Raw genomic sequence first — 11,357 nt, 5'->3', positions numbered from 1 at the left:
CCACCTGGGCACCTCTACAAGAACTATAAATAGCCCCATCAGGTAACACCTAAGGAACTTTTTGGCTAACTAAGCTCCACTCTAACTTGAGCATTAGAGGGCCCTCAGCAGAACCGCCGGTGAGGCTTTATACAGATACACCGTCGCGCAGGAGGTGGCTCACCTTCTTCCTCAACCTTCCGGCAGCTCCCTCGTCTCCTCCAGCTTGGTCACCCTCGGGCCAGATTTGAACCACAACAGGTACTCTTTATAACTGTTGGCTATGGTGATTGGTGTTGTGTGGGGTCATGTGTGCATAACTTTAAGAAATATAAATAGAATGCTAGATTTGGTATAAATATTTAGGACCTGAGAAATAACCCAGATTTTTTTAGTATCCGTACAGTGCTGATGTTATGAGCAATAGATTATGGTATAATGCCACCATATTAGAATTGTTTTGGGATGAAATCTGCGAAGACATATAATTACCTGAATTTGTCTAGTTTGCTTCATATTTATTATAACATTATTTGAAGAATTTCTCAAGAAAACTAATTAAGAAAAAAGAGTACTAAGAAAATTTCTTAAGGTCACTCCCAATCCGAGTTGCAGATGCCCACGGGCCCGTATTTAAAAGAATGATTCCTGGGTAGTCCCAAAAAAACTTGCACTGCGTCAACCTTACGTATTCTTGACCAGAAAATTAAAGAACATGGGAGAAAGAAGATAAGGAGACTATAATAAACCAAATTCAAGAGTCTAGAAAGAGAGCATAGGTAGTACCTTACAATCCTGTACCGATAAAATTACAAGAAATAGCCATAATATAACAGGTGGCGCTATTTTTGTGTGACCAAAGCACAAAACCATTTCAATACCATTTCTAAGCAGTCAACTAGAGAGAGAGAGAGAGAGAGAGAGAGAGAGAGAGAGATGGAGGGGGTTTGACCAGGCGTCTTGTGGGTGAGCAACCTGCCCCGAGCCTCACGCCCTCAGCGGGCGTTGAATTCTTTATACAAATCACGCTCCCTGGGCCTCCATGCGCCCACACGTGAACCCCCATCCCGCATGTATATATAAACAAATTATTTATAGCCTCCGCCATATAGAAATAGAATAGCAAACGAGAAGCAAAGGCAATTACGAAAAAGATGGAATAGAGAATCTCCTGAATTGGACTCCCATAGTTTTAGCCGTTTCCAGGGCGGTGTTGGGTATCCGCCCTCCGTGAAGTAGTTGAGGGAATCTCCGGAAGAAATTAAGAAGAGAGAGACCGCTGAAAGCGAGAGAAATAAGAGGGAAAGATGGGCAGGATTCCGTGCTGTGAGAAGGACAACGTGAAAAGAGGTCAGTGGACCCCCGAGGAAGACAACAAGCTCTCCTCCTACATCGCCCAGCACGGCACCCGTAACTGGCGCCTCATCCCCAAAAATGCTGGTACGTACGTGCACCCTTTTGCACTCGTGTATGCGTTGCATCGTACCATGCACTTTGTTACGTGATGATTTTAAACTGCCGACTCTCTCTTTCCACGCGACCAACAGGCCTCCAGCGATGCGGTAAGAGCTGCCGGCTCCGGTGGACCAACTACCTCCGGCCAGACCTCAAGCACGGCGAATTCTCCGAGTCCGAGGAGCAGACCATTGTCAAACTCCACTCCGTCGTTGGCAACAGGCAATGCCCACTACCTTATCTTCGTGATGGATATATGACGTAGGCTAGCGGAGCCATCCGCAGTCTGAACTATTTATTAATATTGGTTCATCAATCATGAACTTCCAGTTCAGCAGATGGCTGCGGTGATCTAAAGATGTTGGCGTTTTTACAATGTTTTGGTTCATCAGGTGGTCGCTGATAGCAGCTCAGCTTCCAGGGCGCACGGACAACGACGTCAAGAACCATTGGAATACCAAGCTCAAGAAGAAGCTCTCCGGGATGGGGATCGATCCTGTGACGCACAAGCCTTTCTCCCACCTCATGGCAGAGATTGCCACGACCCTCGCCCCACCCCAGGTGGCACATCTCGCCGAGGCCGCCCTCGGCTGCTTCAAGGACGAGATGCTCCACCTCCTCACCAAGAAACGAATCGACTTCGCTGGCCCAGCGGCACCCGCGACCGGCACTGGCGATCCGCGCTTGGCCTACAATGCTGCTGATCCGACCCCCAACAACGATGACAAGGAAGACACCGTACAGAAAATCAAGCTGGGCCTATCCAGGGCCATCATGCAGGAGCCCAACAACGGCAAGGCTTGGGCCATGATGGGCCCCGCCGGGGAGCCATCGGATGCCCTTGCCGGGATGTGCGACATGTACCCGACAGTGGGTGATGGCTTTCGATATGATGGGACAGCCTACGGTAATGATGGCGATGGATCAGCATGGAGCCAGAGTTTGTGCACCGGAAGCACCTGCACTGGTGGTGCGGCAGAGCAGCAGGGTGGCGGGATGCAGGAGAAAGACGAGGATGACGACGGCGAAGAGGCCGAGGGTGGAAAGGCTGCAAGAAAAGGGGATACCAGCATGTTCGCTTCAGACTGCGTTTTGTGGGACTTGTCCGATGATTTGATGAATCCCATTGTGTAAAAAAGAGTGGTCAAACTCAGGAAGATGACTTAATGGAAATGAATAATTGGTACAAGATAGTCTGTAAGTCGGTATTACAACAGAACGATTTATTTTGTAGACTGCAACAACATAATGAATCTCGAGGCTCTCTTTTCCCCTTTCTAACAGCTTCTATTGTAATTTTCGAAGGGCTCCAATAGAACTAAGCAAAGTATGAGGAAGAAGATGTGGTGTCTGCAAGAACCTGCAATTTCAGATATTTAAAAAATTAGAGCAAGAAAATACTGAAATTTACCAAATTATGTGTGCATGCAAGGATTTTTTTTTTTTTTTTTTTTTGAATGATAGGAATTGCACATTGATTCAAACCATTAGGTATAATCTACCATCTCGACAGTGCTTGAACGCCAAAAATTATATCAGTTGGAGTCCAACCGTCTATGCATCAAATGATCAAAAAAAAATATATTGTTTCATGTTATTTAATTTGTCCATTTTTCAAACTGCTTGATGCATAAGCTATAGATCTCCAAATCAAATAATTTTTTTTTATGTAAACAGTTTATAAATAGTAAATCATATCCAATAGCTCGGGTTGTGATCATTATTGTCTAATTTAGATCTAATCGGATCTAGATCCACTCTACCGGATCCTAGTTTCTCTCTCTACACACATATTTATATACATACATTTATAAATGTATGCAAGTGTGTGTGTGTGTGTGTGTGTGTGTGTGTATTTATATATGACAAAATGTGCTTGCCTCCAGTTGCTCCTCAGTAAAAGCATCCTTATGGATGTTCCAAGTATCTGCATGAGTTCGGCGAAACTCTGCAACTGCTTTTGTAACTGCAGATTTGATTGGGGAAGGCTCACCAATGAAGCGGGCAAGCAATGTAACATGATCCGGAAGCCAGCTGCAAAAGTATTTGAATTAGAACATGTCTCCATCGTCATCAAAAAAGCTCTAAATTTAACTGTGATGTAACTTCAAAAAAAAAGGACAAGTTGGATATCCATGAAATTGGAATGAAAAGGAGCCAATGACATGAATCAAAGGCAATGTCATGTTCCATGCAAGCTTAACGAATTCTTAGGATTTTGTTGAGGGCATTTTCTCTAGGGGAAAAAATCCACCAGTCTAGTGGAGATGGTTTCAGACCAATATTCAATTCATAGCAGCCTTGAGCACCCAGTACAGATTAGAAAGCTCTGCAATATTTTCCAAGTTCCATCGTCAATGCAATTTGTTACCCTGCTGTTCCTTTCCGATCACCATATGCTCTTATCAAGATGGCAAAAGTACTCATGAGATCTTGTTTCCAACAACATACACATATCTGATCAGTTTAAACTTTAAATCATTCACTTTTCTATTCTCCCTCAACTGGTTTCCAGCTGGAAAATAATTAATCAAAAACGATGATGCAGCCTCAATTAGGAAAATAATCTACAAAGTTTATACTGTGTATGTGAATACAACTCTAATTAGCGCTGTAGCTGGAGTAGCCATCCCTACTCCCATCCTCAAGCTGTGTGTTTGATTCTAGTTTAGCACAAGACTAACAACGAAAAGAACTCCATACTCATTCAACCGTGTGGTTGAATCTTGTTTAGCAGGCTGACCAAAGTGGGACTGACAATGAAAATAACTCCAGCTATTTTGCCAATGATATTTTCATAAGAGCCAGTTTGGCCCATGCATACGGATAGTTCAGAGTTCAGACACTAATACTTCTTCCACCAAAAGGAGTCATGCTCTTCATTTCAAACACATACCTGGGCATGTCGTAAGGAACTGAAAGCACTGATGCAGCCAAAGCAAGGACAGCACCATGTATAGAAGCTATAGATAGACCAGAAGCCATTTTCCTGCAGTTATAACTTTTTAGTCAGTTAATGTCAAACAATGTAGGGATTTTAATCAATTGAATGCATGAATCCATGAATGTTTTCAGGATAGCGCAGTTATATGATTCAAATATTAGCATGCAGCTGGTGTGCTTCTTTATGCAAATGTTTATGACATGCAGTTCTGTCCTTGTCCGTAAGGACCATAACCCACGTCAAGTTATAGAAAAATTGGAAAGCTGAGACTCATGGAAGACAGACACCCAAATCTTGTTTAAGAGCATGAGGAAGACCTTTGCTTTCGTTTCCTGAGAATTGATTGTGCTTCTGCATATGATTGATCACGAAAAGTCCTTGACAAGTCTTCATCTCCACCCTTCATTAAGCTTGCAAGAACCCCAGCAGCATGCTCCCTAACCTAAACTTGTACAGAGTTACAGAAGCCAAATCACAGTAATAGGCTAAATTGTTTTAAAACAATAATAACAGAATTACTTGATCGACAGAAAATAGAAGTTTATCTTGTATCAGAGATGCATGCAAGCTCATGTCTTGCAATGCCGTTAAGTTCACCAAAACATTCTTTCCAGAATATAGAGCTATGTAAACATAGGATCAGAAATGAAAGTAGTCTAAAGAATATACCCCAAGAGGGGGCTACATATCAAATACATGTGTGTTGTTTTATTTACCACAAGGCCTTATAGCAATAGTCATCAAAAAGAGCAGGATTGTCTTTAACATCTTATCCTTAAAAAATGTTGCCATATTTCTATTTGAGAATGATGGCAGGAGATGAAACATCAAAACACTTAATAAATCTCTAAAAGTTACATTTGCTTATCGGAAGGTACTGATGGATTATATTTTAAAATCAGATGGACTTGCCTCAACTTGGTTGTCAACAAGTAGCTTCTCGATACATTTCCAGATTTGTAATTTCTCTGAAACTGACAGAGTGAATGTGTGCCTGTTACAAAAAGCCAAAACAATGTCAGAATAATTGCAGTTCAGTTGCCTTATTAGCAAGGTAATTGTCTTCTTTGTATACAGAATTGAGCTTTATAAAATACAACCTACACCCTACTATTGCTGCACATGTCGACAATAAGAGGATAACTGATCTAAAGAGGTCTGTCTGAGGCTGATCACCAAATGTGAAACCTCTTCAGATACAGTAATACAACTCCACAAGCACAAGTTTTTATTACAGGGAGACAGGGAATAAAAGCCACAGTTAATAAAAATGAGAGTAGATGTAAATATTCTCTTACAATATTTTTTTGAAAAAAATGATGATAAGAAACCGTTAGTAAAATAGATTGATGTGTCAGGAGGCAATTTCTACAAGAGTTTGACAATGAACTGAAAACAATAGTAAACATTACATATGAAAAATCTCAAATAGTGAAAAAAAAGAATTTTGAGAGAAAAATGCCAAACCTGTACATAAAGGTGAGAAGATATGTGAGAGCTGCAGATCTGGTTCGCCAATTAGGATCATTGACTAAAGAAAGGATCACTGAGACAGCATTTTCTAAGAAAGGCCGAGGTAATATCCTCCATTTTAGTAATTCAAAAGCTGCCTTAGCTAATGTTGACAGGTCTTTATTCGATGTTTCCTGCAAACATGTGACAGCAATCATTATGCAATATGTACCAAGCAATGATGTATCATGCAATGATGTTCAGCAACCAAAGACTCAAAAACAAAAAGAGTAAATTACACATGAACTTATAAAAATGTAAATTCAACACTCAAAATGTGCTTGAGCTTGGCACAACTTCCATCAAGTTTAACATAATGCTGAAACATCCCAAGGAATCAGGCATCACTGATCAGTTCTTGGATATAATTGTGAGAGACTACAAGCTGTTAAGCATGGCTACTGATATTCTATTGCTCTTTAAGGGTTTCTGGGCTACTATACACTGGATCCTGTGTGACCAGACCTTAGCAATATGAATTTCTGACTGACTTAATGATGTAAAAAAAATTTGCAGCCAAACAACCAATAGGGGTATATTGATAGTTTGGCCTCAAATGGTTGTTGTCCTAGTATTGAGAACAAAGAGGAGGATCTTCTGCCACTGACCAGAACATACCCCGTCTACCCTCATTCCATTATTTCTCTTTTTTCCTTTTGTCCCTCTACATTGTAGTCACAATCCATCATTCAGCCCCTCTTTCTTTACTTTTATTCTCTTGTATACTTACCTTTTAGGTCCTCCATGGAAGAAAACTCCACCAGATACCTGCAAGCTGATCACATATATATGGTTGACTTTTGCCTTAAAGAACATTAAGTGCAAATCATTTTATCCCATATTGTTAAGACCACAAGCCCTCACATGGTATCAAAGAAATCATAAGTCAATAGCAGAATATACCGTGTCTCGAATATGTATATTCTGGTCAGCCTGATCTGAAACTCTTCACTTTCTTCTCCTTTTTTCTTTTCCCAACTATGTTCACATGCGAGGCTCATGGTGTCTAAGAACATTTCTTCACTTTAAACTATACAGGCAGAGGCAGCTATGAAGAGAAGGGTGTGCAAATATAGTCCTGAAAGTGGTCAGATATGTTCTCCTATGCTTTAAAGTTTTGAAGATTATGTCGACCAAAACAGTATTCTCAATGATGTTACGGAATTGCATGGTTTAAAAATATGCAAACAGGTGGCTATTTATTTGCTGAACTGACTTCTGCATACACTGCTTCTAGAATGACTTGGGACACAATAGTGCTGTCTAATTCAGCTGAAGTCAACAGTCCACAACAGTCATTTTTCTCAGGGAAAAGGGAGAAAAATATCTAATTTCTCTTTCTCCAAGTGAAGATCTATTTAAAATTTTAAATATATATAAGAGGCTTTGAAGACATTTTTGGAATATGGCCCCATATTAACTCTAATATTATGTTCCTTAAAACGGCTAAAAAGATTTCGGATATGCTAAAATGGTTTTGTTCAGCATGAACCTTGAAGGAGAGCTCATGGAATGCTATGCTACCTGGATGGGTGTTGTTTAAGGAGCTAAATCTTTCAGTTCCTAACAAGACTCAGAAAACAAAAATAAGAGTTCAGAAAAGCTAAAAGCACATTATTAGAGTCCAAGATCCTATTCCTTCTAGTAGTGAAATGCATCTATGAAGTATATGATCAGAGACTTACCATCTCTCTAAGTATAGAAAAACTTTCACGCAAAAGAATCCCTATTATGTACAGCGACCACAGCGATTCAATCAGGAGACAGGCATGGTATTCATGGTGGTCATGCAAGTGGTTGTGTAGTTGTGGGACAGGCTGCAAAGACCAGTGTATGTACTATGGGATTTCTGTACCAACAAAAGATACATGTGGGATCCACACGTCGAACAGGAAAACATCTTCACTTAAAATCGGGAGCCGGGAGGGCAGCGAAGCCAGTCTTGTGGAGCACCTTCCTTCAGTTAAGGTGTGAGCTAGGTATGCGTCTGGCGCTGGAAAGCCTTCTACACATGGTATGCTGTACCAATCGGTACAAGTCGGTACCGGGCGTACCGTACCCGTACCGATGGATACCGGTATCGGTACACCAGTGTCGGTACGCCTGACGTACCGCGTACCGTACCATACCGACATTCGGTACGCTTATGCTAGTACGGCACCAGTACGGGGTTCGGTACCGGTACGGCGAACCTTGCTTCTACATGTAAAACCCACTGCCAACATGAGGTTGATTGTTGCAAACAATCAGTCAGATTCAGTGGCAATCTCTAATTGATGCTTTTCTAGCATGTCCTTAAAGTGAAGAAATGATAACCTTATCAACAAGACTTCACTGAGCTCCAACATTGATGAAAAGCCATCTTCTCGTGTCAGTCTACCACCCTCTTCATGGGCAACCTAGCTACTGATTCAGGTAAACCATATCTCCCATCATCTGGTCCCTCCCCTTGGATCATTGACCTTTCAGCATTTGATCATATGATGAGAGATTGCATAGTTTTTCATCTCCTAATATTTCCTGCTTAGTTCATGCATGATTTTAGCAGTCCGGTGATCTACTGAGATTGCTGGTGTTAATTTGCACTGTCCCAGTCAGCAAATCAAAATTTCTTCTTGATCTTCTTTTTGATCAAGTTGATCGAGTCCTTAACCCACATACTATGCATTTCAAGTCTTCAAGATGAAAAGGACACAACTGGTGGAGGATGTACTCTGGAAGGACTTTATTACCATAGTTAAGGTTGGACAAGAACTTGTTACACCACATCCATGCGTCTGTATAAATGTGAATACCACCCTTTGGGGCATCATTCACTTGAAAAGTTGAAACATCTTGCTCCAAGTTGTCTTTTGGGTCATATGGGGGGCATTGTCTTGGAAAACATTTCCTAGAAATGAATAATGTACAACTTCTTTCTTCCCCAATTCAAAATAATGCAAAGCAACCTCTTAAAGTTCAATAATTGCTTTGATTTTAATATGACGGTATCCTTATTGGTGATTACTTACCAAACAAAATGGAAGTATTTCATAAAAAATGAAAGAGAATTATTTAATATATTCAATCCCTTGCATGATAAAATCAATTTCTAAATTAATATCCACATTATAACGTTACATAAAAAAGATGGCAGGCATTATAATGATGCAATCAATAATGCAAGAAAATAAAGATCAGCTAACTTTCAAAAAGTTCATAATCTTCTTGTCCCTACACACAAGAATAAAATGTGGAGTAGGAAAAACACCGCATCTTTTTGACCAAAAACACATAAGTTATAACAGTCTGAGGCTTCACTGACAAATTTTTATCTCATTCTCATATGCCTTCTGGTATTTAAAACAAGGATAACCATAAAAACCTCTCTTTCCAGACCTCCTCTCTTTTCCTCAAATGGAGCTTGGTTGCATATGCTTTGATCAAAGTTTGGATCCAAAATAAAAGATTATGACTCTAAATTTATTATGTGCCTCTTTCATGGTATTTCTGTTCTCCAACTTGATAATTCACACCATTCTTCATTACCTACAATTTTCAGAATGTTCTTAAAATAATTTTAAAAAGAAACAACAATATGTGTGAGAGAAATGCTACTTCTGCATCAAATAATCAAATCAACAGGCTCTCATTAATCTGTTTTCATCTATTGTCTGGACCTCCCCAAAGAACTTGAATTTTTGTTCAAATGTGTTTTAAAATATGCAGAACACAACAATGAGAGTGTGTTATGAACTTATATGCCCCAACATGTGTTTGGGCAGGGAATAATTAGCATAATTATGCCCTAGTAGAATTAAAACCATCCACTTTCTTGCTCATAGATGATCATATCGTATATGTTTTTGTAATCATATACGTGCATATGTGTTTGTGGATACACAGCATTGATAGAATAAACCCAAATATGTCCAATACATCTAAGAAGTATCCATGCAATACCAGTGCAGTGTCTCCTGCCAATGTCATGGTATTAAAGTCTGGCAAGGAAATGATGAGCTGCCAGTAGTATCCATGTATCAGGGAGTTGAAGATACGCAATCCTAGGCTTAATTTAATGTCTGACACTGATTTTCAAAATTAAGCTTTAAACCATTTTTTGTAGATGAACCCAGGGAAATAAATAAAGAAAGAAAGTTCTGAAACAGTGTTATGGAACAAGGTGTAAGAGTATTTTGATGTTTTTCTTACAAAAATTAACTATTGGATTGTATCAATGAATCTCTATTATTTTTTTAAAAAAATTAAGCAATAGAAAGAAATCACTCATATAAGCGAAAATCTGATCCTCAAAAAATCTATAAGCATTGATTGATTGACATAAACTGATAGCAACTGCACATCAAAACCTTACAAACATGAAAGATAAAACAAAAAAATGCAATTTAAAAAGCCATAATTTTTATTGTCAGTTGAAACTGTGCTGCAGTCTAAATACCTGCAATGAAATAACAGGATAAATTAATCCAACAACCATATCCAACAAAACAGAAGATCTTCCAGATTTCAAAGATGAGATTATGAAATGGAACATCTGCAACAATAAAAAAGAAAATAAATTAGTTTTTTTACTGAAGCAACTGGCAACATGGGGTTTCAATTACAAGGAAACATAATCAAATGAAGTACCGTTTCCATCGTCTTAACATCTGCTTTGGCCTTCGAATTTGTGTAGCCATTTTCATGAATCAAATCTACCATCGAATCTATTCTGTCAGATTGATTTGCACTTTGGATATTTCTAGCTAATTCAGAAGCTCTCTCCATTAGAAGTTCGGCCCAATTTTCCTTTTGAGGTGACTCAACCATGTCAATGTCTCCTTCAACCTCTTGCAAACAGGTTTGCTTGGATGTTGCAAAAAGCCTCTTGTTTGAACATACCACAGAAAGTGCAACACCAATAGATTCTCTAACCTGCCTCACATTTATAAATTTTAGAAGAGAGTAAAAGAAGCATAATAATAGACTAAAAAAAGACATTCCTTAACAAGTGATAAGTAATTGTAGCATGACCAATTCATTTAACGTCAAACATATATTTGAAGAATATATTTAAGGTCCAGAACGACAGAATTGATCTCTGATACACATTTTAATTCATATATATTACTGACAATAACGGGCAGTATCTTTCACTAACTATTAATATACATTCTGCAGCTTTGACTTGCATCCAGCAATAACTAGACAACAAAATTAACTAAACTGCATTCTAAAATTCATCTAATAAATTGAACATTAGTGATATGAAAGCTTAAGAGTAAAAGTTCAGACAAGAGGGTAGAGGGAAAAGGTGTGCCTTATTGTACGATATGGTGTCCAAACCAAGAAATCTCAAAATAAAAAATTAGCCACACGAATGTCAGAAGTTCATGAGCTCCACATTGTAATAAGCCTCAACAAATGGATCGTCCTTGAAGCCCAGGCATAAAAAGAATAAAGTGAAGCAAGAAATTCTTAACAAGAT

General features: G+C 39.2%; 2 protein-coding genes across 5 annotated transcripts in view; one reads left to right on the top strand and one right to left on the bottom strand.

The window, feature by feature from the left end:
* Positions 1 to 1,286: 1,286 nt before the first annotated feature.
* On the top strand, positions 1,287 to 2,568 carry MYB80 (myb domain protein 103). Its single transcript, XM_008815536.5, has 3 exons — positions 1,287 to 1,419; positions 1,527 to 1,656; positions 1,827 to 2,568. Exons 1-3 carry the CDS (start codon positions 1,287 to 1,289, stop codon positions 2,566 to 2,568), a joined length of 1,005 nt encoding a protein of 334 aa, XP_008813758.3.
* A 7-nt stretch (positions 2,569 to 2,575) lies between these two features.
* Positions 2,576 to 11,357, bottom strand: part of PA200 (proteasome activating protein 200) — a 29,995-nt gene continuing 21,213 nt past the window's right edge. For all 4 annotated transcript variants that reach the window (XM_039116886.2, XM_039116887.2, XM_039116888.2 and 1 more), the window contains exons 28-35: positions 10,520 to 10,804; positions 10,329 to 10,424; positions 5,846 to 6,024; positions 5,291 to 5,372; positions 4,696 to 4,820; positions 4,331 to 4,423; positions 3,315 to 3,468; positions 2,576 to 2,794 (exon numbers count right to left, since the gene is read on the bottom strand). In XM_039116886.2, coding sequence (XP_038972814.2) covers positions 2,753 to 2,794; positions 3,315 to 3,468; positions 4,331 to 4,423; positions 4,696 to 4,820; positions 5,291 to 5,372; positions 5,846 to 6,024; positions 10,329 to 10,424; positions 10,520 to 10,804 — 1,056 coding nt within the window. In that variant the 3' untranslated portion in view covers positions 2,576 to 2,752. The remainder of the gene's footprint in view (positions 2,795 to 3,314; positions 3,469 to 4,330; positions 4,424 to 4,695; positions 4,821 to 5,290; positions 5,373 to 5,845; positions 6,025 to 10,328; positions 10,425 to 10,519; positions 10,805 to 11,357) is intronic.

Source organism: Phoenix dactylifera, chromosome 11 (assembly GCF_051530095.1).
Source record: "Phoenix dactylifera cultivar Ajwa chromosome 11, Ajwa_hap1_PhDact_Kaust_v1.1, whole genome shotgun sequence".
NCBI lineage: Eukaryota > Viridiplantae > Streptophyta > Magnoliopsida > Arecales > Arecaceae > Phoenix > Phoenix dactylifera.
This window is presented reverse-complemented; position numbering and strand designations above follow the sequence as displayed.

Excerpts from the sequence above, each read along its gene's own strand:
- MYB80 (XM_008815536.5), top strand. The coding sequence starts at position 1,287 with ATGGGCAGGATTCCGTGCTGTGAGAAGGACAACGTGAAAAGAGGTCAG. Across the intron at positions 1,420-1,526 it reads CCTCATCCCCAAAAATGCTG|GCCTCCAGCGATGCGGTAAG; the intron begins GTACGTACGTGC and ends CGCGACCAACAG. Across the intron at positions 1,657-1,826 it reads CACTCCGTCGTTGGCAACAG|GTGGTCGCTGATAGCAGCTC; the intron begins GCAATGCCCACT and ends TTGGTTCATCAG.